Here is a 26,748-nt window from a genome sequence, read left to right on the forward strand (position 1 = left end):
GACGGAGATTTCCTGGCCCTGGCGGCTCGGTTGAAGATGGCGGCGGCGGCTGGGAGCGCCCGTGTGGTGGGTTCGGTCAAGGCGGTGAAGCCTTTTCTGTCCCGGAACCAGAGCGAAGCCAAGCGTCGGGTGCGGGAGCTTTACCGGGCCTGGTACCGGGAGGTGCCCAACACCAGTAAGGAGCCGGGAGCCGGGGAAGGCGGCCGGTCACTAGGGGCTGTCCAGCCGGCCCTGAGCTGCCTCTTGGGGGACGGTGGGGGTCTCGGCCTCCGGGATCCTGAGCTGGGGGGTAACCCGGGCTGGAGACCCTCCCGGGGGCCGGGTGCTGACCGACTTGCATTTTTGTAGCGCCCTGCGCCTCCCTTTAGTGAATGAAATGTCCTTGGTGCAGAGACAAGAGGCCATTCAGCCCCTCAAACCTATTCCGGCACCAATCAAATGGCGGCTGATCCGCGATCTAACTCCATAAACCCGTCGTTATCCCATGTCCCTAAAATCACGGGTGGTCTTCGACAGCACCTTTTAAACCCGTGACCTCTACCATCTAGAAGGACAAGGGCAGCAGACATATGGGAACACCCCCCTCCAAGTCACTCACCATCCTGACTTGGAAATATACCCCCCCTTCCTTCACTGTCACTGGGTCAAAACCCTGGAACTCCCTCCCTAACAGCACTGTGGATGTACCTACACCACAGGGACTGCAGCGGTTCAAGAAGGCAGCTCACCCACCACCTTCTCAAGGGCAACCAGGGGTGGACAATAAATGCTGGCCTTGCCAATGGCACCCACATCCCATGAATGAATATACATAAAAAAATTCTGCCTCCACAGTCTTCCTTTTGGTACCCAAATCAGCCCCACCCTCTTATACCATTTGTGTTTGTAAATGAATTTTGATTCCCCTTCATGTCAGTCAATAATCTATTCTCATACTTCCGTTGCCCCTTGTTTTATAGATCTCCCGGTTGTTTCTATATTTAGCCTGGTTCTCCATCATGTATGATGATTATTTTGTCGTAAATGAATAATGAAATGCCCCAAGGTGCTTCACAGGAGCCTCATAAAACAAAATTGACACTGAGCCACATGAAGAGATATTAGGTGCGGATGACCAAAAGCTTGGTCAAAGTGGTAGCTTTTAAAAAGTGTCTTAAAGGAGGAAAGTGAGGTGGGTAGGTGTAGGGAGGGAGTTCCAGAGACCTCGAATGGTGGAGTGATTATAATTGGCATGGAGCCAGTATAGCTGGGTCTCATCACTGTACGTGTGAAAACTAAAGAATTATGTCACTAAAGGGCAGCTTGTAGATGAGAAATAGGAGGGGGGGTGTCAAGGTTAGATCCTTGGGGGACACTAGAGTTAACAGTGCGGGTGCAGGAAGTGAAACCATTGCAAGTGATTCTCTGGCTATGATTAGATAAGAATGGAACCTCAGTTGGAAGATGGGAATTTTGTCTCCACAAGGACTGTGCGGTGGCCACTCCTAGCAATACTGTCATGGACAGGTGTATGTGCAACATACTGGTGAGGGTGAGATCAAGTCATTTTTTTTCCCCCTTGTTGGTTCCCTTACCACCTCACCTGCCACAGGCCCAATCTGGCAGGTATGTCCTTCAGGATTCAGGTAGCTCAGTCAATCTGTGAAGTCGCTCACCCAGACTGAAAATCCTGTGCCCTTGTTATCCTCAGTGTTTCTACCAAATGATATTCAACATGGAGGAGTATCGATTCATCAGCTGAGGGAGGCCCGTAAGTGGTAATCAGCAGGAGGTTTCCTTGCCTGTGTTTGACTTGATGCCGTGAGACTTCATGGGTCCAGAGACCCAGGGCAACTCCCTCCTGACTGTATATCAGTGTGCTGCCACCTCTGGTGGGTATGTCCTGCCAGTGGAACAAGATGTACCCAGGGATGGTGATTGTGGAGTCTGGAACATTGGCTGTAAGGTATGATTCTGTGAGTGTGACTATATCAGGCTGTCCCAGTTTTGGCACAAGCTCCTAGATGTTAGTAAGGAGACTTTGCAGGGTTGACTGGACAGGTTGTGCATTTGTCATTTCTGGTGCCTACTCTGTTATCATCGTTGTGGTTCGTAGATGTGGTAGTTGTGGACCTGGATTTTCAGATTAAGCTGGAGGCTAGACTGTTGGTAAACTTTTTATTGAACACTAGGCTATGAAAAATACAGACTCAGCACGAGGTTCTACATAGTACTATCTCCATGCTCTGTGGTTATGTGATCTTACATCACTGATGATGTAAACTATATATTTACATATTTAACATTAACCCTTTATACTACATCTCCCCACAAAGTCTCTGCCTTAATCTCTGGTTCACAGAGATAAGCGTTATGGTGGTTTCTCCTTGACCTTGTTCTCATCTCTCAGAGGACGTATAAGATTCAGGTTCGCTATGTTCTCTCTGAAACTCAGTACAGTGGCACGTGAATCTTCAGAGACTGTTGGTTCTCTTTTCAGATTGTCTTCCTGATCGTATGGATAGTTAGTCCATTCCATTGATGGTCTTTTTCTCATCAGAAGTCTTGATGGAGTCAAGTCATTCCGAAGTGGTGTGGAACAGCAGGCCAATAATGCTAAGTTGGTATCATCATTCTTTATCAACAAAGCTTTGTCTGTTCTTATTCTGCTCTCAGCCTTAACATTTGCTTGTGGATACCTGGGTGAACTAGTGTGGACAAATCATCATTGTCTTCTGTAAATTTCTTGAATCCTTCATTCGCAAACTAGATCTGGAATGCCTTGTGTGGCAAAAAATTCTTTTAGTGAATTAATGACTGCTTCTGAGGCAGTTCCATGAAGACGTTTAACCTCAATCCATCTGGAATAATAGTCAATAACTACGAGGAATGCCTTCCCCTTAAGCGCGAGTAGTTCCATTCCGAGACGTTCCCAAGGTCTGGGTGGAAATGAGGACACCCTCAGTGGCTCTTTTTGCTCCAGGTGATGGATTACACAGGTGATGCAGCTCAAAATCATGTCCTCTAGTGATTTTGAGATTCCTGGCCACTAAACTGAATTTCACGCCCAAACATGACACTTTGTAATGCCTCGGTTGTCCCTAGTGTATTCTTTTGAAGGATGTTAAGTCTGAGCTCTCTTGGTATGGCCGACCTCTCATCGTAGATTAATAAGTCGTCACAATACTGAGATTTCTGCGTTGCTCCAAGTATTGTTTCAGGATGAGATTGTTTGGAACATATCCTGGCATTCATTTTTGCCGTATTCTCTTAGCACGTTCTTCATCTGTTTTCTGTACTTGCTGTATTTCGTTTAGCCGCTGTGTGGCTGCTGTTTTTGCCTTGTACATGTTTGTCTGGTCCCTTCACCTGTTTAGGGAAATCTTCTGCCTGGTTTCCTCAAGGTTTTCCAATTCATCCCCTTTAAGGATGAGTTGTAGATCTGTGCAAGTTTTTCAACTTAACTGTGAACATTCTTGATTGTGGATCACGCACAGAGTTTCTGTGATTTCTCTTCCTTTGTGCTGGAGTTTTGTAGTCAACTGTCCCTTAGCTTTCAGCTGAATGCCTCCTGGATCGTGGGGTCTTATGGTCGATGGCTGGAGTAAACCTGGTTTTAATCACTGTTCTATGTCTGAAAGAATTGAAACATCTGCTCCAGTGTCTGAATTGACGTTTATTTTATGTCTGTTCACTATAATATCTGCACTCCAATTGTTCGCATTTGATCCTGTAATTTCTCCCATTCTGGTTCCTTTTCTTCAACTTCTTGAATGATCCTTGATTTTGGCTGTTTGCTGTAGCAAACTGATTTAAAATGACTTCTCTTCTTACAGGAATAGCTATCCTCAATTCCTTCATTCCGATGCAGCCTTTTCCCACATTGAGAACACTGAATGATGATGCTTATCTTTGCTTTTTCTCTGTTTGGGATTAGGTGCACTGCAATTTCTATGTGGTATAAACTGGACTGTATCAGCCATTATTTACCACAAAATTTATTTTTTTGCCTCAAATAAAGGCTTTGTTTTGCTTTCTCTCTTCAACCTACCTTGTTTTCTGCACAGCCTTCAATAGGGTCAAATCTTCCTGATAGTGCCTCTTCTAGGACTCCCACAACAATACAATCCAGAATTAATTTGTCTTTCAGGGCTCCATATTCACAATTTTCAGCTAATAGATGTAACTCATTGATGAAGGAATCTATGCTCTCTCCCAGTCTTTGGTTATGCCTATTGAATTTTGCTCTCTCTATAATGGTGTTTTTTCAAAGACTGAATTAAGTATCAAAGGCTCTGATAATTTCTTTATGATGTCTTCGTTTATGACCACTACCTTGCCTTCACTACTGCCTATGGCATTGAGTAAGATACTGACCTGCTCCTTGCTAGTCTCCTCTGTTAGTCCTGATTCTGTTCTGTACTGGTAAACCTGCGACGCCAGTTCTGCTGCTTCTCTGCTTGATCCAGGCGTTCTACGTGATCGAAGCACTCAAGAAAAAATCTTAACTTTACCAATGTCTTCCTTTTTACTGCTGCTATCTCGAGTTTATTTGAAGATTTTCCCGCGCTGTCCTTGTCCTGCTGTCATTTCTTTTGCTGCTACTTCCAGTCACTAGGCTCTTCATTTGTTGATTCTTTCGTCGTGTTTCACCGCTGTCACCATCTGGTATCATCGTTGTGGGTCTTAAATGTGGTAGTCGTGGATCTGGATTTAAAGATTAGGCTGGAGGCTAGACTGTTGGCAAACTTTACCTTTTGCTGAACATTGGGCTAACTATGTACAATACAGACTCGGCACTAGGCTCTGATTAGAACTATCTCACTCCACGCTCTGTCACGTGATCATACATCACTGATGTAGAATATATATTTACATATTTAACATTAGTCCTTTATACTATACCCATGTCAATGCTGGGTGGTCAGTCTGGTTTTATTCTTAAAAAACTTTCCACAATGGTTTGATGTAACTGAATGGTTTGCTAGGCCATTTCAGTGGGTAGTTAAGAGTCAACACCTTATCGTGGAGCTGGAGTTACATGTAGGCAAGACCAGGTAAGGACAGCAGATTTCCTCTCCTGAAGAATATTAGTGAACCAGATGGGTTTTTATGACAATCCAATAGTTTCATGATCATGATGACTGATGCTAGATTTTTATTCCAGATTTAGTAATTAATTGAATTTAAATTCCTCCAGCTGTCATGGTGCGATTTGAGCTGATGTCTCTGGAGCATTTGTCCAGGCCCCTGAATTACTAGTCCAGTAACATTACCATGCTACTGCCCCTTCAATGATGTACCCATGCCTCATAGACTGCAGTAGTTCAAGAAGTCAGCTCACTAAACTTCTCGAGGGCAATTAGGGATGCACAATAAATACTGACCTTACCAGCAACACTCACATTCCATGAATGAATTAAAAATTACTATTCCGTAGTTCTTGTGTACTTAATGTAGAAAATGCAGCAGCCATGATTTGCACACAAGGGCCCACAAACAGGAATACGATGTTGATTAGTAAACCTGTTGTTTTCTGTTGGTTTAGAGATAAATATTGGCCAGGACAACGGGGAGGATTCCCCTCCCTTTCAAAATAGTGCAATGGGATCTTTTCCTTATACCTGTGAAGGTAGAGTGGCCTTGGTTTAATGTCTCATTCAAAAGATAGCACCTGCGACAGTGTAGCACTCTCTCAGTACCCACTACCTTGGAGAGTCAGCCTGCTGAAGTTTCTGGAGTGAGGTTTGAACACTTGACCTTCTGACTCAGAGGCCAGAGTGCTAACGCAACTCTGACATAACTTGGATTTTGATAGTGCCTTTCATAATTTTAGGATGTCCCAAAACAACTCCAAGCCCATGAAGTATTTTTGAAGAGCTATAATGTAGAGAAACACTGTGTACTTTGTCCTCATGAGCCAGTCTGTGCCTGAAGTTCTGTGGAGTTTGGTTGTGTCTCTATGGGGGGAGTGTGTGCAGACACACACACACTATGTGGATTTCTTTTTAGATTGGCTTGGAGATCCTTGAACTTTCTTGATGTTTTTCTTTGTATGTCAGATATCTACTGACTGCGAACAAACCTGGAACTGCTGCGGTGTAGGATTCTGCAGATGGCAAGTATTAAAGAAAAATTACAGACTAGTCAAAAGTAGGCTAGATATTGAGTTGATTGGAATCTAAGAGGAAGCTAGATAAGCACATAAGGGCGAAAGGAATAGAACAACATGCCGATAGGGTTAGATGAGGGGGCGGAAGGAGGCTCATGTGGAGGGTAAACATCAGTTTGGCCCGGTGAGGCCGAGTTTCCTGTTTCTGTGCTGTACATTTAATGTAACTCGATGTAATCGGTGATGTGTAGGATGGAACCCTGCAGTACTTAACCAGTGTTTGATTGACTGTAACTATCATTCCATTCTCTCTCACAGTACATAAATTCTACCTGGATATCACAGTGAAACAGGGACGGGATAAAGTACGGGAAATGTTCATGAAAAATGCCCACGTAACTGACCCCCGGATTATCGACTTGCTGGTGATTAAGGTCTGAGAATCTGGGATTACCAGAATTCCGCCGTAAAACTGACTCTGTTGTGTGATTGGAACTATGTCGGCTTTGGGAAATGGGAGTTTATACAATATAAATGTTATGATCATAGTCCCTGCTAAGGGAGTATCAGGAGCTAGCTAAAAAAGCAAGACCCAATGGTTGGGAATCTCTGGATTACTATCCAAGCCATGTGCTAATTTGTGTAGTGATAAGCAGGTCTGTGTGTGGGTACTGACACCAGTATTGGAGCAGGACTGGATTCCTAACAGAAAAGATAAATTGGGCTGAGGAAAGGGCTCTAAACTAGGACGACGGGTGGGGGGAAGGACCTGTTGAAACTAACTGTAGCCTGAAGATAAAAGAAATGGGAGTTGTGATCCAAGATCAGGTCAAAGAAATGATTCAGGTAACAAATGGCCAGGGTTAAAGTATAGAACTTAAATCTAAAATCATTGTTAAAAGTAAAATGAGACACAATTAATAAAAATAAATTGAATTGCCTATACATCAATGTACACAGCATCCGTAAAAATAATGAGGGATTGTAGGCAATAATTTGTAAAGAGGAGCCATCTGTGGTAGGAATAACTGACAGGGACAGCAGGATGGGCTGCTAAATGCCACAATATCTAACGTTTTTAGAAAGGATGAGGAAGGATGAAATGGTAGCATTATTAAGTAGAAATAACAATGGCATTAGGAAGAAGGAGCATAACTAACATGGTATAAACAGAATTAATCCATCCTTCTAATAAGGGCTAGAAGGGACGTGGAGGAAGAAATAGATAGGTAAATCTGTGAAATGAGTAAAAGGCACAGAATAATAATGGAAAATTTCAACTACCCTTAAATAAATTGGCAAGAAAAAATGGTGAAGGAGAAAAAGGAAATGGAGTTTTGATGGTGTGTGCAGTACTCTTTTCTTAACCAGTATGTAAGAAGCCCAACAAGACAGGAATCACTGCTGGATCCAGTAATGGGTCATGAGCCAGAGTAGATAAGAGAAATGAGCGTAGCCAAGAGTGCTTACGGCACTTTCAAACAAGCACCAAGACCTAGCTTGGCTGGTGGTGAGAGGGGCACTCCCCATCAGATCCTTCATGCATGTCCTAATTCTCTGCTCCACCACACGCTGCCCTCAAATCAGCTGCAGTGGGGAGAGACGAACACGTACCACCTTCTAGGATATGCCTTTGCAAAGCAGGTCTGGAGAGAGATGAAGTGATTTTTGTCGAGGTTCATCCCGAGCAGCTCCATGCTGCAGGACTCTGTGTCCTACGGGCTGTTCCTAGGGGGGACACATTGAAACAAACATCAACTGCAGCTGGAGGATCTTCAACCCTGGTGAAAGATGCTCTTTGGTCTGCCTGAAACTTGTTAGTCTTCCAGTGCAAAGAGTTGCCCACGACTGAGTGTTGCAGACTGGCACATTCCAAGATCTAGAACTATGTGCTGAGGGATGCACTAAGCTTGGCGCAGCCACCGCAAAGGCAATGGGGAAAGACCAGTGTGTAAGGCCTTTCAGCCATATTACACCAAGGGGTTGGTAATGCTGTAGCACGCCTCTGGATAGAAGCTTGTTCTTCAATGTATATGGTTAATACAATTGTTTTGAGGCACCTCACAGTACAACATGCTCTGTGGAAAAGGCTGATTGTTTATTTATTGCACTTCCTGTTAAGACAATTTGAAATGTACTTTGTAATGGTCTTTTAGATGTTTATTTCTGAATAAAATATATTTTTGCAAAAAAAGTTTTGAATTGATACAGGACTAGGGGACAGAGATTAGTTTGGAATTGATGCAGGGCTATACAGATAGTGGGTTGAGTTTTGGGTTGCTTTTTGGAATGAATGCCTCTGTTTTGTAAACTTCCCAGTTCTCTGATTTCTCATGTTGCTGGTTTCCTTTTTCAGGGTAAAATGGATCTTGAAGAAACTATTAAAGTGTGGAAGCAGCGGACACACATCATGCGTTACTTCCATGAAACAGAAATACCCCGACCCACAGATTTCCTCTCCAGGTTCTATGGGGGACACGAGGTGTAAATAATGAGAGAATATGGCTATTGTAAAATAAATATTAAAAAATAAATAAATCTTGTAATGTTAAGTATAGTGGATTTAATGGTCTGTAGTTAATGGTGGTTGCTTCTGTATTTCACTGTGCAAAAATATTGACAAAAAGAACAGCAGTGGGAAATACTTAAAAAGGTGAATGAGAAATATATTCAGCCAAAATCAGGAACAAACAAGCCAATAACAAAACATGGATAAATAAAGGGAGTTGATGGTAAAACAAATGAAAGAAAAAAGGCAAACACTAAGTACTAAACTGTGAAGTTTGATTATTCTGAATTATACCATGAAAAGACGTCATTTTCTCTATCTAGGTAGTGTTGTAGGACATCACTATGGGAGGGGGAGTAATGATTTCTTGATTGCAGAGGGAGGGGTAGGAATTATATTGCATCGTCTGCGGTTCTTGACTTTTAAGCCACAAGGTTGTGGGTTCAAGTCCCACTCCAGAGAGTGGGCTCATTTGAGCCCATTATCTAGGCTAATACTTCCAGTGCAGTACTGAGGGGGTGCTGTACTGTCAGAGGTGCCATCTTGCTGATGAGAGATTAAACTGAGGCCCTATTGGGAAGAGCAGGCACATTCTCACCAATATCCCAGCCAATATTTATCCCTCAACATTTAAGAAGTATTTAGATGAGCACTTGAAACGCCATAGCATACAGGGCTACGGACCAAGTGCTGGAAAATGGGATTAGGATAGGTGCTTGATGGCCTTAACAGATACGATGGGCCTGTTTCTGTGCTGTATAACCAATACCTAAAACATTACCTGGTCACTTTCTCATTGGTATTTGTGGGAGCTTGCTATGCACAGCTTTCTACTGTGTTTCCTACATCACAACAGTGACTACACTTCAAAAAATACTTCATTGGTGGTAAAGAGCTTTAGGACATCCTGGGGTTATGATAGGCACTTTTTAAATGTTAACAATAAATCTTTTGGACTTTGGGTCATGAGACTTTAGAACTATAATAGTTTATTTGCATGTGCAGCAGCATCATTTGAAATATAAAAACATTAAGCACAGTACATATGATTTAACCCATATTAGTGAGGTCTTACTCTGGTTCCCTTTGATCTGGCTGCAATGGTACATGTACCTGGTGAAGATTCACTTGTGGGAGCTGTGAAGAATCAGGCACTTGTTGTGAACTGCATTACCTGAAGCTATCAGTACAGAATGTAAATCTACGACCACATAAGATGATGAGATTGTACTGGCCACCACTGTGCTCTGATACTTATTGATACAGGTTGCTGTATGGCCCCTAAAGTCAGTTGATAAACACCCAACCTTTAGTATTGACATTCGTATACAGTGCGCATGATTTAGTGCCAAGACACTTAAAAGTGGGTCTAGACGAGGTTGACATTTAGTCAATATCATGGTAATCCCAGGATAGTTCCTATAAAGCAGGGAAAATGTGACAAGAGTGTAATGAGAATGGAAAGATAATCTTTTAACAAACATTACTTCTAGCAAGAGTGATTCCAATGGTGCAAATGACAAAACAGTTGGAACAAAATTTAAAACATGGTGGCATCATCAATAATAGGGAGATTACTCCCCCTGTGCATCAGTGTATAAATGCACCAGCTAGACTGGGTTGGGGGAGAGGGGGAGAGCTAGCAATGACGTCACCACCTGAGGATTAGGAGGGGGAAATACGACAGGGACTCCCCGACTTCCTTTGCCTTGGTGTGGATGTTAGACGAGGACAGCCCCACCTGTGAAGCAAATGGTTAAACATCCTGTCAACATTCAATAGTCTTCAGCCCATCATATGGACAATGACCCCTTGGGGAAGAGATATTATAATCCAATTAATTCCTGCAGAACTGTATGCCAGGAGTAAAGGGGAGACTAGGGACAGAGGACATGGCAACTGGGTTTTAAAACTAAATAGTATGAGAAAGGGAAACCTGTTCGAGGTAACGGGTCCAAGTGCTCGAATTGGCCTTGAGAGACCCTCTGAACAAAGATCCCCTGCCCCACTGACTGGAGAGTGAATCCTAGGATCTGCACCCTGCACCCGCCACCGGCCCCTTAAAGAGAGTACTCCTGAATAACTTTCTATCTGTTCCTACATCAGAACTGCAGCAGTTCAAGAACACCACCACCTTCTCAAGGGCAGTTTGGGATGGGCAATAAAAGCTGGCCTTGCCAGCAACGCCCACATCCCATGAATGAATTTTTAAAAATCCAAGTAATGGGCAGAGAGGTGAAAAATTTGGACCATTGGCAAATTAATTTCAACATAGAGAAGTGTGAAGTATTACATTTTAATAAGAAAAATAAGTCACATATTAGGTGGGAAATAATCTAAATTGGAAAAAGGAGCACGGGGACTTTAAGAGTACAAATATTCAAATCATTAAAAGGCAAGTCAAAAAGGCCAAAACTAAGCATTAGAGTTTATTTCTAAGAGGGATAGAATTGAAAAGTTATGCTCAACTTGTATTGAACCTTGACTAGGTCTCACTTGTACACAAGTTCTGGTTATGTGGCACTGGAGAGGGTTCATAAAAGATTTACAAGGATGATACCAGAACTGAGGTTACACCTATCAGAAAAAGATGAACAAACGGGTATCTGTGGAGAAGACTCTGGGGGTGGGGAGGGAGTGGGGAGAGCTGTGAGGCAAGAGTGGGATTAGTGTTTATATCTTCAGGCACTTTTTGGAAACCTACCTTTTCACTGGCTTTTATGGAACAGGAATCAGGCCTCAAAGATCAGTCAGTTAGGCCATGACCACCATGAAAAAAAAACAAGGATTTAAAAAGTGCCTTGCAGCCAACACTCAGTCACAGCTCCACGTCAGCCATCGCTGCCTCAGAGCTTGCGACCCCACACTGCATCTTCTGGGAAGCCTGGATTTAAGGGGAGGCTGCATAAGTGATATGGTAGCAGGGAATAGAGGGTTATGCTGATAGATTTAGATGTGGAAGGTTGGGAGGAGAGGAGGCTCAAGTGGAGGATAAATGCCAGCATGGACTGGTTGGGCCAAATAGCCTATTTCTGTACTGTATATCCTATGTATAAATCTGCAATTCTATATTGTCCAAATTGCACCAGAAGAGCCAATATCACAGCTGTTGCAGTAATGTAGCAGAAAGACGTGAGGGATGGAGTTGGCTTTGGCTGGATTTATTGCTGTGCATGACAGACACTGCCATAAATGGTTCTAGCTCCTTGGACAACACAGCCCCATTCAAACATGCTAAGCGTATCTTTTGACCAAAGAGATCACTTAACAAAAGCATTTAACCCTGCACCAATTAAACAAAACATAGAGCCTAGAAAAGAAACTGAAAGCAAGCACACATTAAGATACAAAACGTGAACAATCACTGGAGTCAAGACAGTATCCATTCCACACCCCACCACTGGAAATGCATCGCGGGTAAATTGCTCCTGCACCAACACACCTGCTATAAAAGCCAGGGACTATACTGGCTGAGAAAAGCACAGACACCAATATTCCACTGCAACTCTACCACAACCTTGAGGCAATGGTAAAGTAGGGCTCTGTGATAAGCCATTTACACAGGTCACATTCCAGCCTGATGATTTACTCTCTCTCAAGTGGGTAGTGTGAGGAGGGGGAGAGAGATAATCAGATTTTGGACAAATAAACAGACAACCACAAGTATTCGAGGCCCCTCGTTTGAATCAATGTCTCTCTGGGAAAACAGAGGAAAGGTTTTTCCAGAACAGGCAGAAAAAAGAATCACCGTTCTAGTCCTAAAGGGAACCAAGTTGAAAAAATGTTCTCGATTGGATGCAGCCCATACAAACCATCAGAATGGACACTGTCTCTTTTCCCTCCAACACACTATGTACAACGCATGCATAACATGGTCATGGATTGATCACATTTCCCCTTCAGTGTTCATGTCTTTTCATAGCCAGAGAGAGCAGGAGGGGGCTTCAGATACTAGAATATGTACAGTTAGTAGTTCCTATGGTTTTCAATCCAATGACAGCAGCTCACAAACACAGCAGAAACCTGAAAGATAAAAATGAAGAGAGTGTTTCACTCTTTCGTTCTGTTTATAAAGCTTTTAACCTCTTCCCAATTTATTCATGGAAATGGGACTACAACCATCCGTGGCAGACATTAATCCTGAACAGCCAGAGCCACAGAACACTTTTGATTGCTAATTGGGGTATAGTAGTTTTGTCACTGCACTAGCAAACCAGAGAACCTGTATGAGTAATGCAGCAAAGAGTTCAAATCCAACCATGGAAGTTCAAAATTTGTATTTGGTTTTAAAAAGCTGGTATCAGTAAAGACTGCTATATAAATCCATTAATATCCTGGTTCGCTAATATTCTTTAGGGAAGGAAACCTGCTGTCCTTACCCGGTCTGGGGTACAAAACCTACAGCATAGAAGCAGGTCATTTGGCATTTAAGATCCACAAGTCTCCTCCCACCCCTTTTCATCTAACCTGCATAACCTCCTATTCCGCTCTCCTCACACATCTATGCTATTCACCTCAACTACTCTTTGTTCCACATTCTATTTGGTTTTAAGAACTTTCTCCTGAACTTTCCATTAGATTTATTTATCATCTCTAGTTTGGATTCCCCAAGTTGAAACATTTTCTTCACTTCTACCCTATTACTATCGTATCGGGTCATCTCTCAGTCTTTGAGAGAAAGCAGCCTGTTCAACCTTTCTTGATAGTTATAACCTCTGGCATCATCTTTTGTGAATCTTTTTTGCCCTTTCTCCAGTGTCTCTATATTCATTTTAATAATATGGAGACTAGAACTGTGCACAGTACTCCATGTGTGGTCTAACCAAAGTTCTATAAAAGATATAATATAATTTTCCAGCTTTTCAACTGTAGCCCTGTAGGAAATATGTTTGCTTTTTTAATGTTATTCTCTGTTGCTACTTTTAATATGACATCACTCCATACTAATATCGTCTGCTGTCTGAGGTGGCTCAGCAAAACACTCTTGCACCAAAAACCACTAGAAGAGCCACCACCTTCACAACGCAACAAGAAAGAAGCACTGGGCATAATAGTTCCCTGGTGCATTCTCCATGGCAACACCTCGACCAATCAGTTGTCTTGCCAACCAGTCAGTAACCTATTCTCATGCAGCATAAATTGTTGCTCCCTTTGAAATTTTGCATTCTTGTGTCTGTCCTGGTGAGTGCAAATGAAAAACTTCGAGACCTTGGCTTTTTCTTTTAAGCTATACTAATGGTCTCAGGATGTCCTAATGTGTTTTCACCCAATTAAATTATTTTTGAAATGTAGTCACTGTTGTGTAGGAGGTCTTGTAGCACAGTGGTAGTGTCTCTACCTCTGGACTAGAAGCTCTGAGTCCCACTTCAGGATATGATTGCCACAGAAAGTGCATTCATAATATGGCCAAACTGGCTGATTATCAGTCTGTAAATCCTTCCAATATGCCTGATAGCAGGCATTAAGAGTAGGAGAGTTTCCTGGTCAGCCATATTGCAGAAGGCATTTGCAAACTACTGCAGTACTTTGCCAAGCATAATCATGGACCTATGTAAGGAGAGCGGAATAGGAGGTTATGCAGGTTAGATGAAAAGGGGGTGGGAGGAGACTTACGCGCATCATAAATGCCAAATGACCTGCTTCTATGCTGTAGGTTTCATAGCCCAGACTGGGTAAGGACAATAGGTTTCCTTCCCTAAAGGATATTAACGAACCAGGATATTAATGTGTTTAATATAAAAGCAAAATACTGCAGATGCTGGAAATCTGAAACAAAAACAGCTGGAAAAATTCAGCAGGTCTGACAGCATCTGCAGAGAGGAATACAGTAAATGTTTCGAGTCTGTATGACTCTTCATCAGAACTAAAGAAGCTGTTTGAGGGGGGTGGGACAGGTAGAGCTGGACAGAGGGCCAGTGACAGGTGGAGGCAAAGGAGAGATTGCCAAAGATATCATAGACAAAAGGACAAAGGGGTGTTGACGGTGGTGATATTAGCTAAGGAATGTGATAATGGTGACATTAAGGGTAGAAAGCAGGACGAGCAAGCGACATATAGCACTAGTGGGGGGGTGGGGGGGGGGGGGGGGGAAGGGATCGAAATGGGCAATTATAGAAATATTAATGAATTTATATAGCAGTCTTTACTGATACCAGCTTTTTAAAACCAAATACAAATTCTGAACTTCCATGGTTGGATTTGAGCTCTTCGCTGCATTACTCATACAGGTTCTCTGGTTTGCTAGTGCAGTGACAAAACCACTATAACCCAATTAGCAATCAAGTCAATGGTCATCAACACCCTCTTAGGACATGGTGTCTGAAGGAGTCGTTGTCCCTGTTGTAATGTAGGAAATATGGCAACCAATTTGCACACAGCAAGCTCTTACAAACAGCAACGTGATAACGACCAGATCATCTGTTTTCAGTGGTGTTGGTTTAGAGATTAGCCAGGACATGAGGGATAACTCCCCTACTCTTCTTCAAAATAGCACCATGGGATCTTTTGCATCCACCTGAGAGCACAGACAGGCCTCAGTTGAACATTTTATCCGAAAGTTGGCACCTCAGACTGTGCAGCACTCCTTCAGTACTGCACTGTACTCAGTCAGCCTGCATTTTATGCTTGGATCCCTGGAGTGGGGCTTGAGCCCATACGGTATTGACTTAGAGGGGAGAGGATGACCCACTGAGTAAATAGTTGTCAGCAGCTGTAGGTGGGGTAATAAATTCTAGCCTTTTCAGTGACACTGGCTCATTGAGGACTGGGATTTTTCCTTTGGATGACCCCACAAGCCTTCCTAATGAAAGCACGGTTCGGGCTGGACAAGGATCAGAAAGCTATCAAGCTCTGTACCAGCTAGGCCATGTGGGCTTAGGTGGTTCAACTTCAGCAAGTGCTCACCTGGGGATCAGCCCCAACAATCTGAGCTCTCTGGATTTGAGTAAATGGACTGTGTACCTTTGGGGAGAAATAGCGGATTCCCCATCTGACAAACAGAAAGTCTCCCTGTTTGGGTTCCTCAGCAATTTGGTTTGGAGACTAACACAAGTAAAGACTACCTGGTGATCAATAATCACAAAGGTCCAACTTCCCCAAGCTCTGGGACTCGTTTCTGCACTGGACAGTACAGTGAGTCACTGTTTGCTTCTTGACTCCCCTAGTAGTGTAGAGTTGGTCCTGAGGGTGAAAGGGGTTTTATGAAAAATATGTTGTGATTGCTTCAGATAACTTCACTCACCCAACCAATGAAAATCAACGCAAGTAACGGGATGGGTTAGCTTTGGTGAAGGCACTGGTCCCAGTGCTAAGGCTCTGTGTTAGATGATGGAACCCAAACTGTCCATGATGGACTGAAACATTCACTGAGAAATAATCAACCTTTGAATAACTCTAAATAAAATGGAGAAGGATTAATTGGAGGGAATGTTGCTAGCTTAAGAGAAAATCATGTAACAGGAGGGAGGAGAGTGATCATTCTTTGGAATGTTACTTGATGGGATTTGCATCATTTAGTTTTTTGATTAGGCTGTAGGGTCAGTAATTTGGTGTTTGATTTTTGCTGCCAGAATCCTGCAGCAGTTTACAGCTGTATACGTGGAAAATTACAGAGAATCTAGAGCTCAGCACAGGCCATCTGGCCCAATTGATCTGTGGTACTCTTTGTATTCCACACAAGCCTCCTCCCACTCCAAATATCTCTTCCCACTCCACTACTGTTTCCATGCTCTCCATATCATTCTATTCTCATAAATGCAGCAATGCTATCTTACTCCATGTAGCAGCAAATTCCACAACCTTAACACACATGTATGCCCCCTTATTCTGGACACCCAGTTTCTCCACATTGACTCTATCGAACCCCTTCATCATATTACAGACTTCTAGCCTCGTGCCACTTTTTCAAACTCTAGGCTAACATGAAAAAGAGAGTTTTGAAGTATGTTAATTAAACATCTCTAATTTTTTTAAAATTATATTGTGCCAGTGTTGTAATCTGTGTCCGCAGCCTCCTACTCTCTGAGCCCGTGGTCCTCGCTGAGCTCTGAGAATGAAGACCATAGTAGGTAGTTTTGGGACTAGTTAGAATTAGCTTTACTTTTTTAATCTGATACTAACACATTATGATGATTCCTTTAACCAATGTATTAAAGGAAATCAGTCACAATTAATCCTAAAACCTTGGTTGAGTTATATATGTATTAAATTACGCATGTCTTCATCATGTAGCTTTAACAATGTAAATGTTCAAAGTATCAGTTTATGTAACTCAATGTCATCCAAATTTCCTATTGCCTGCGTCAACACATAGGAATGATAATGAGAATGAATAGAAGCTTTCACAGCTATCGCCCCAAGCTCCAATTAAAATAGGCCAACAACTGACATCACAAGGTCAGAGCCAACCATCAAGCCAAAGACAAGGCGGCCTGATGGTCAGAAAGGGTTAAAAGTCAAGATCTGCAATGCTTCAATGTGCAGAAAGAAGATCCCCCCCACCGAGGCGAAACCAAGTGTTGAAGAACAAAAAACTTCTCCATGAGGTCTGAACAAAGACCAGAGGAAGACTGTCAACTGCAACCAAACCTCGACTGGAAAAGGCCGAAAGAGCCTAAAGTTTGTTAACCATAATTTTACTTACCAATTTTTTTTAATGCTTTGATGGGATGTGAGTGTCAGTGGCAAAGTCAGCATTTGTTGCCCATCCATAATTGCCTTTGAACTGAGTGGCTCAATAGGGCATTTCACAGTATAGTTAAGAGTCAACCACATTACTGTGGATCTGAAGTCGGATGTAGTCCAGGTAAGGCTGGCAGGTTTCCTTCCCTAAAGGAAGATTAGTGAACCAGAGGGGTTTTTACGACAATCGATGATAGTTTCACGGTCACCATTACTGAAACCAGCTTTCAATTCCAGATTTTATTAATCAAATTTAAATTCCACCAGTTGCCGTGTTGGGAACCGCAGAACATTAGCCTGGGCCTCTGGGTTACTAGTCCAGTGACATTATCACTATGCCCATTGTTCCCCCCCCTAACTTTCTGGAATTGCTATCCAAGTGTCCTGTTGTCTTAATTGGTTTTAGTCCTGTAGGGGCAAGAGTTAAGGGTAAATTCACCTTCACTACACACCATGCAAATCGTGCTGGAACATTGTATGTTTTTTAAAGCAACATTGGCAATGGCCTGGGAGGAGGTCACTGACTTGTCCTCTTGGTCAGGGAATAGAGCACAGGATAGTATTGGAGAAGTGGTAACAGTAACAATATCACTGAGAACAAGTGCTTGAAGGCTGACCAAAACCATGTCTTTTTTTTAAAAATTCAGTCATGGGATAAGGGCATTACTGGAAGGCCAATGTTTACTGCCCTTCCCTAAAATCCTTGAGGTAGTGGTGACCTGTCCTCTTAAACCATTGCAGTCCATGTGGTAAAGTAGGGAGTTTCAGGATTTTTCTCAGTGCCAATGAAGGAACTGCGATATATTTCCAAGTCAAGATCATGTGGGGCTTGGAGAGGAGCTTGCAGGTGGTGGTGTTCCCACACATCTGCAGCTCTCGTCCTTCTAACTGGCAGAGGTCGTGGATTTGGAAGGAGCCGTCAAAGAAGCACTGCTGCAACTTGCCAAGGCACCCTGTAGATGGTACACACTGCAGCCACAGTGCACTGATGGTGGAGGGAGTGAATGTTTAAGGCAGTGGATGAGGTGTCAGTCAAGGAAGTAGCCTTGTCCTACTGAGGTTGTGTTGTTGTAGCTGCACTCCACTGCACACAAGTGGAGAACATTCCATCACACTCTTGACTTGTGCCTGTAAATGACAGAAAAGCTTTGGGGAGTCAAGAGGTGTGTCAATTGCCACAGAATTCCCAGCATCTGACCTGCTTTTATAACTACAGTAATTATATGGCTGCCCCTGTTCAATTCCTGGTCAATAGTAACCCTTAGGATGTTGAAGGTGGAGGATTTGGCCATGATAATGCCATTGAATGTCAAGGGTAAATGGTTAGATTCTCTCTTGGTGGAGATGGTCATTGCCGGGCACTTATGGCATGAACGGCACTTGCCACTTATCAGCCCAATCCTGAATGTTGTCCAGGTCCTGCATGACGACAACGATGGCATGTAGGCAGACAGCTTCAGTGTCGAAGGAGCTGTGAATGCAACTGAATATCACAATTCTCAGGAAACACATTTCTACTTCTGGCTATGATGGAAGGAAGGTATATCAATATGAAGCAGCAGCAGAAAACTGTTGGGCCCAGGACTCTGTGTTGAGGAATTCCTGCACAATTGACCTGGGGTTAAAAATGATTTTTGGCTCCCAAAAACCGTTACCATTTTCCTTGGTGCTAGATATGACCCCAGCTCATTTTCCAGAAGAGTTCACCTGATTCCCATTGGTTTCAATATTACTGGGGCTCCTTGATGCTGCACTGTCAAATGCTGCCTCAATGTGAAGTGTAGTCACTGTCAACTCACCTCTCGAGTTCAGCTCTTTTGTCCATGTTTGCACCAAGTCTGTAATGAGTTCTGGAACCGAGTGGTGCTGGCAGAACCCAAACCGAGAATCAGTGAGCATGTTATTACTGTGTAAGTGCTGCTTGATAGCACTGTCATCGACAACTTCCATTATTTTGCTGATGATTTTGAGTTCATTGATGGGGAGGTAACAGGCCAGATTGGATTTGTCCTGCTTTTTGTGGGCAGGACATACTTGGGCTATTTTCCATATTGTTGGGTAAATGCCAATATTGTAGCTGTACTGGGATAGCTTGACTAGAGATATGGCTAGTTCTGGAGCACAAGCCTTCGGTACTACTGCCAGGATGTTGTTGGGGATGCATAGCCTTTGCTGTACCCAGTGTGCTCGGCTGTGTCTTGGTATCGTAGAGACAAATTGGCTGAAGACTAGCTCCTCTGATGCTGAGATCTTAGAATGGTGACATGGATCATACACTCAGCACTTCTGGCTGAAGAGGATTGCAAATGCTTCAGCCTTGTCTATTGCACTCTCATATTGGGCTCCACTATCACTGAGGATGGGAGTGCTCACAGAGCCTCATCCACCAGTTAGTTATTTAATTTTTCATCACCCATGACTGAAGTAGCAGGAATTTGACCTGACCCATTGGCTGTGTGATTGCTTAGCTCTGTCTAACACTTACTGTTTAGCATGCATGTAGTCCTGTGATGTAGCTTCACCAGGTTAGCTCCTCATTTTCATGTATCTGATGCTGCTCCTAGCACTCTTTTCTACACTCCTCCTTGAACCAGGGTTGGTCTCCTGGCTTGATAGTGATGGAAGACCGAGAGGTATGCCAGGCCATGAAGTTACAAATTATGGTTGAATACAATTCTGCTACTGCTGATGACCTACAGAGCTGCGTGGGTGCCCAGATTTGAGTTGCTAGTCTATTCTGAAACTATCCCACACATCCTCTCCATCCCTTCCTGAAGGCACAGTGTAATGCTAGAGTACAGTTCCTAGATCAGAGATTCGCAAACTATGGGTCACAACCTTCCAGTCAGGTGGCAAGACAGGATCTGAGGTCGCGACCTCCAAGGCTGCTGTGGAACTACCAAGTTTTAACACCTGTGAGGCCCCTTTATTTTATGGTGGGCATGGCCTAACTGACTGATCTTTGAGGCCTTATACCTGCTCCAAAAAAGCTAGTGAAAAGGTAAGTTTTTTTAAAAATTCCTAAACAGTAAACACATCCTACCCACCCTGCCTCAAAGCACCCAACACCATCCCACCCCCCTCACAGTTTTCAGTGAAGTGTCACGGCAATTTTCAGGCCTCAAAATGGGGTCACAGTGGGGAAAAGTTTGGGAAGCATTGTCTTAGATCATGCTGACCTCCAACTGGCTGAACCCTCCCCTCCTTTCCCCTATCTGTTGTTCAGTTTACAGTCAAGACTGCCAGATTGTGATCAGCACTCAGGACACGAGTTACAGTTTCTTGTCATCAGTTGCAATCAGCAAACTTTAGTACTGGCCCCTGAGTGGACCTTTACCATGAACATAGAAAAGCATCCTAAAGCCAGTTATAAAAACAGACACCCGCTGTCTCTGAGCCAGTCTGACATCAGGCCACCGATTTCCACCACCCAGTTAAAGGTGGAGTTGTACATCTCACATCTGTCTAATGAAAAAGCTCCAACGGTTTGTGGTGTCACCAATAGGAAATTTATGGAAACATTTCTATACCCATCAGTTAATCATCATCATCGTCATCGACTGGGACAAAGATGTCATGTTCCTCCAGTAATGAGGCGAAGCTCTTGCTGATCTGAGTACCCATGTAGAGAAATGGGATGACAACAACAAAGACTTTCATGAGACCAAAGGAAGTCTGTGGAGGAGAAAACAAAAGTTTAAAACATATCCTTGTATGGTTTCCCCACCTCAACTCTGCAGGTGTCAACTCAGTGCAGTTCCACTATGATGGTATGTCACAGGCGCGCTAAGATAATGTTAATTGCCTATTCAACAGCGGAGCCTGACCTCACCTTCAAGCAGAAACAAGGAGGTGCCAGCTGTGGCTCAGTGGCTAGCAGTTTAACCTCCGAGACAGAAGGTTGTGGGTTCAAGTCCAACTCCAGAAACATGAGCCCAGAATCTAGGCTGACACTCCAGTGTAGTACCATGGGTGCGATGTACTGTCAGAGGTGCCATCTTTCAGATGAGACATTACAAAGAGGCCCTGTCTGCTCCCTCTGGTGGATGTAAAGATCCCTTGGCCCTATTTTGCAGAGGAACAAGGGAGTTCTCTCTGGGTCCTGGTTTCTTGACATCCCTCAGCCAACATCACTAACATCACTTGACACATCTTCATTTACATCCTCTGCAACCACTATTTTCAAGTCTTTCAGATATAAAAAGACTCCTGCATCGGGCTTAGGCTTCACAGCTCCCTCTCCCTCTTCCCCCCATCCCCCCGCAACTGCCCCCATCCCTACCAAACCCCGCAGAGACTCAGGCTGCACTGCTCCCCACCCCCTGGGCCTGTTGAGCCCTGTCGAGACTCAGGCTCCGCTGTTCCCCCTGCCTCTAACTCTGCAGCGCCACCAAATCACCAATATAACCTCTCTTGCTCCCTCCTCTCCAGTGCTTCTAAATTGGTATTCCTGAGACAGTACAGGCCTAAATGATTTAATTGCTTACCTTTTTCCTACTGACTCTCTAGAAAAAGGAATAAGCTGTTTAACTGGATCACAAGATAATACAGATTAATTTAAAGGTGTACCTGCCTCTGTGCAAAGCAGAAAGAGGGAGAAAAAGAATGAAACAGAAAGACATAACAAAGAGACGTGTGTGAAAACCACACAAAAAGAGAGACAGACAGAAACAAAGAAATGAGGAAGATGGAGTAGATAATATTCTGAAAGATGAAGAGAAAAAATCGTCTATCCATTGTCTTAAATGAGGGAAGCGAATGTAGTATTGCCAAGTTTGCGGATAACACAAAAATAGGGGGTAAGGCAAGTGGTGAGGCTGACACAAGGTGACTACAGGGGGATATGAATGGGCAAAAACTTGGCAGATGGAATATAATGTGGGAAAATGTGAGTTTATGCATTTTGGCAGGAAGAATAGAGGAGCTGAATATTATTTAAATGGAGAAAGACTGCAAAAGGCTGCAGAACAGAGGGATTTGGGAGTCCTTGTGCATGAATTCCAAAAAGCTAGCATACAAGTCCAACAGGTAATCAGGGAGGCAAATGGAATGTTGGCCTTTATTTGAAAGGGAATGGAGTATAAAAATAGGGAAGTCTTGCTAAGACTATACAAGGCACTAGTTAGGCCATGCCTAGAATACGGTGAACAATTTTGGTCCCCTTATCCAAGGAAAGATATACTGGCATTGGAGGCAGTCCACAGATGGTTCATTAGATTGATCCCGGGTATGGAGGGATTTTCTTATGAGGAGAGGTTGAGTAGGTTGGGCCTGTACTCATTGGAATTTAGAAGAATGAGAGGCGACCTTATAGAAACATATAAGATTCTTAGGGGGCTTGACAGGGTAGATGCTGAGAGGTTGTTTCCCCTTTTGGGAGAGTCTAGGGCCAGAAGGCATAATCTCAGAGTAAGGGGTCGCCCACTTAAAACAGATGAGGAGGAATTTCTTCTCTGAGCGCAATCAATCTGTGGAATTATTTACCGCAGAGGGCTGTAGAGGCTGGGTCGTTAAGTATATTCAAGGCTGAGATAGCCAGATTTTTAATCAGTAAGGGAATCAAGGGTTATGGGGAAAAGGCAAGAAAGTGGAGTTGAGGATTATCAGATCAGCCATGATCTCACTGAATGGCGGAGCAGACTTGATGGGCTGAATGACCTACTTCTGCTCCTACGTCTTATGGTCAGTAGTATTGACTGCAGTACAATTCTGGGCACCACCTTTTAGTAAGGATGTCAGAGCTTTGGAGAGGGTGCAGAGGAGATTTACTGGAAATGGTACCAGGGATGAGGGACTTCAGTTAAGCAGTGAGACAGGGGAAACTGCAATTGCTCACCTTAGAAGAACGTAAAGGGAAGATTCGATGGAGGTGTCCAAAAATTATGCAAGGGTTTGATAAGAGTAAATAAGGAGAAACTGTTTCCACTGGCAGGAGAGTCAGTGACCAGTTGACACAGATTTAAGATATAGGTAACTGGCAGAAAAACCAGACAGATGAGGAGAAATGTTTTTACTCTTGAGTTGCAATGATCTGGAATGCTCTGCCTGAAAGGGTGGTGGAAACAGATTCAATAGGAACTTACAAAAGACACTTGAATAAACACATTACGGGGAAAGTTTTGCAGAGCTATGGGGAAAAAGGGGAATAGGACTAATTGGATCATTCTCTCAGAGAAGCAGCACAGCCTGAAAGGACTAAATGGCCTCCTGGTATCATGAAAGATTCTGTGAACTAAAGAGGGTGATATGAGCGGAGAGAAAAACTATTACGGGGATTTGTTTAAAAAAAAAACCTGATGTTGATAAACAGTGTCTGGATCAAAAAGAATTTCCATCCTGTTTACCACACAAGAGAATTTACAGCAAAAAGAAGCCATTTGCCTCATTGGTCTATGCCAGTGTTTATGCTCCACATAAATCTTCTCCCACTTTCTTCATCTAACTCATCAACACATCCTTCTATTTCATTCTCCCTCACGTATTTATCTAGCCTCCTCTTAAATGTAGCTATGCTAATTGCCACAACCACTCCCTGTGGTAGCAAGATGCACATTTTCATCTCTCTCAGGTAAAGATGTTTCTCCTGAATTTCCTATTGGATTTATTAGTGACTATCTCATAATTATGGCCCATAGTTCCGGACTCCCCTGCAACTGGAAGCATTTGGTCTATAAAAACAAAAAACTGCGGATGCTGGAAATCCAAAACAAAAACAAAAATACCTGGAAAAACTCAGCAGGTCTGGCAACATCGGTGAAGAAGAGCAAAGTTGACGTTTCGAGTCCTCATGACCCTTCAACAGAACAGCATCTGGTCTATGTTTATCCTATCGAACTCCTTCATTTTTTAAAGACTTTTATTAAGTCAACCCTCAGCCTTCTCCTCTAGAAAAAGCAGTCTCAACCTGTTGTCTTTCCTGATAGTTATAACCTCTCAGTTCTGGTATCAACGTTGCCAATTTTTAGTGCTCTTTCTCCAGTGCCTCTACAGCCCTTTCTTTTATTCATTCGTGAATGTGGGCGTCGCTGGGTAGGCCAGCATTTATTGCCCATCCCTGATTGCCCTCATTCAGAGAGCATTTAAGAGTCAACCACATTGCTGTGGGTCTGGAGTCACATGTAGGATAGACCGGGGTAAGGATGGCAGATTTCCTTCCCTAAAGTGCATTACAGAACCAGATGGGTACACCTACAGTGCTGTTAGAAAGGGGGTTCCAGGATTTTGTCCCAGCGACAGTGAAGGAACGGCGATAGGTTTCCAAGTCAGGATGGCGAGTGACTTGGAGGGGAACTTCCAGGCAGTGGTGCTGCCCTTGTCCTTCTAAATGGTAGTGGTCATGCGTTTGGAAGGTGCTGTCTAAGGAGCCTTGGTGAATTCCTGCAGTGCATTTTGTAGATGGTACACACTGCTACTACTGTGCATCGGCAATGAAGAGAGTGAATGTTTGTGAATGGGGTGCCAATCAAGCAGGCTGCTTTGTCCTGGATGGTTTCAGGTTTCTTGAGTGTTCTGAAAGCTGCACTCATCCAGGCAAGTGGGGAGTATTCCATCACTCTCCTGACTTGTGCCTTGTAGTGGTGGACAGGCTTTGGGGAGTCAGGAGGTGAGTTACTCGTCACATGATTCCTGGCCTCTGACCTGCTCTTGTAGCCATAGTATTTATATGGCTAGTCCAATTCAGTTTCTGGTCAAATAGTAACCCACAGGATGTTGATAGTGGGGTATTCAGTGATGGTAATGCCATTGAACGACAATGGGCAGATTAGATTGTCTGTTGTTGGAGATGGTCATTGCCTGGCACTTGTGTGGCACGAATGTTACTTGCCACTTGTCAGCCCAAGCCTGGATATTGTCCAGGTGTTGCTGCATTTGGACATGGACTGCTTCAGTATCTGAGGAGTCGCAAATTGTGCTGAACATTGTGCCATCATCAGCGAACATCCCTACTTCTGACCTTCTGATGGAAGGAAGGTCATTGATGCAGCAGAAGATGGTTGTAAAATTGAGACCAGAACAGTGGAGAGTAATCTCCAAATGTTGCTCTAACCAACATAACTTCCCTGCTTTTCAAAGGTCACTGATATAAAGCGAATGGGGAAAGAACCAATGGCCATGAAGAAAAACTTCATTTATACACAGTAAATGCTTAGGATCTGGAATGCACTGCCTGACAGTAAAAGGCAGATTCAATCATGGCCTTCAAAAGGGAATTGAATAATTATTTGATGAGAAACAAGACGAAGGAGTACGGGGAAAGGGCAGAGGAGTGAGACTAGATGGAGTTGCTCTTGCAGAGGGCTGGCATAAACACAATGGGTTGAATGGCCTCCTTCCATAATCAATCATTCTGTGTGCCCGAATACTTCATTTATTTCAGCATTCTTTGATCATTTCATAGTTCTTTTCCTTCCTAATGTTTTTTCAACTTCTTTCCTAACCTCTTTGTATACCCTTTGGTCATCATGTCCTTCATTGTGTCTGCTTTTTATCTTCCCTTTCCATTACCCTCTTTACTCATCCACGGTGACAGATTATCGAGCAACATTGAGATCAATAATTACAGATCAGAAGTTACAGCCCCATTTTTCCGAAAGGAGCTGGTTTTCTCCTTTTCGCATTTCTTACGACCACCCCACCCCCCTGCACCCATAGTTTGTTCGCTTCTTCCCTGCCCATCTCCATTTGCCTTGCACCAACATTTCCTTCTGTCATTCCGAACCACTGAGCCCACTTGACGCATGACGCCTACCGGCAATCCCCACGCGTCAGTGGCCAACTCGGACGTCAATCAGGGCTTCCTGCACGCTGATTGGCCTGGGAACGCTATCAATCAAACCGGTTCCCACCCCCTCCCCCGCCCCGCCCTAACCGTCATCCGGACGCACCGCTCCCCTCACCTTGACAGGTCTGGGTAAAATGGTTCCCGATTTTGTCACCACCACGTTTCTGAAAGAGTTGAGTTGAATCCCGGCTTTAGTTCGGGGATTCAGAAGGCCCCGGGTTACCTCAGTGCTCAGGGATCTTCCGAGCCCAAACAGACGCCACCCGACCGCCGCCATATTTATGAGGTTGGAAGATCGCTGGCTGTTGACGTCACAAATATTTAAAAGACGCCGCACGACCTTTGACCCCGGCCGCCCGGTTCCCATGGCAACCCGTTACCATGGTCCTATCATCAACATTTCCATAGCAATTTACCAAGTAACATGCAGAGTCTTCAAACCCAACTGTATTGAATGGCTTGGGTAGCGCCTTTCATATTGATTGATTGATTTTTTTTGTTAGATAAGGTGGGTGGATGGAGCTAAGACATGGCTTGATTGAATGGTAGAACAAGCTCGAGGGGCTGAATGGTCTCCTGCTCCCATGACAGGGTTAGATTGCACAGGAGGGGCTGAATGGTCTCCTGCTCCCATGACAGGGTAGATTGCACAGGAGGGGCTGAATGGTCTCCTGCTCCCATGACAGG

The 26,748-nt window shown here is 43.7% G+C and overlaps 3 protein-coding genes across 3 annotated transcripts in view; 2 read left to right on the forward strand and 1 right to left on the reverse strand.

The window, feature by feature from the left end:
* Positions 1–12,231, forward strand: LOC144669600 (NADH dehydrogenase [ubiquinone] 1 alpha subcomplex subunit 6-like). The gene is made up of 3 exons (XM_078532131.1): positions 1–175; positions 6,410–6,525; positions 8,448–12,231. Exons 1-3 carry the CDS (start codon positions 37–39, stop codon positions 8,577–8,579), a joined length of 387 nt encoding a protein of 128 aa, XP_078388257.1. The 5' UTR covers positions 1–36; the 3' UTR covers positions 8,580–12,231.
* LOC144669599 (alpha-N-acetylgalactosaminidase-like) overlaps positions 1–26,748 on the forward strand; it is a 376,191-nt gene that overhangs the window by 300,452 nt on the left and 48,991 nt on the right. The gene's annotated exons all lie outside the window — the stretch shown is intronic.
* On the reverse strand, positions 11,746–26,370 carry smdt1a (single-pass membrane protein with aspartate-rich tail 1a). Its single transcript, XM_078532132.1, has 3 exons — positions 26,177–26,370; positions 20,810–20,954; positions 11,746–12,623 (listed from the first exon to the last, which is right to left on the reverse strand). The coding sequence occupies exons 1-2, from the start codon at positions 26,336–26,338 to the stop codon at positions 20,817–20,819; spliced, it is 300 nt and encodes a 99-aa protein (XP_078388258.1). The 5' UTR covers positions 26,339–26,370; the 3' UTR covers positions 11,746–12,623; positions 20,810–20,816.

This window comes from Cetorhinus maximus, chromosome 29 (genome assembly GCF_964194155.1).
Source record: "Cetorhinus maximus chromosome 29, sCetMax3.hap1.1, whole genome shotgun sequence".
Lineage (NCBI taxonomy): Eukaryota > Metazoa > Chordata > Chondrichthyes > Lamniformes > Cetorhinidae > Cetorhinus > Cetorhinus maximus.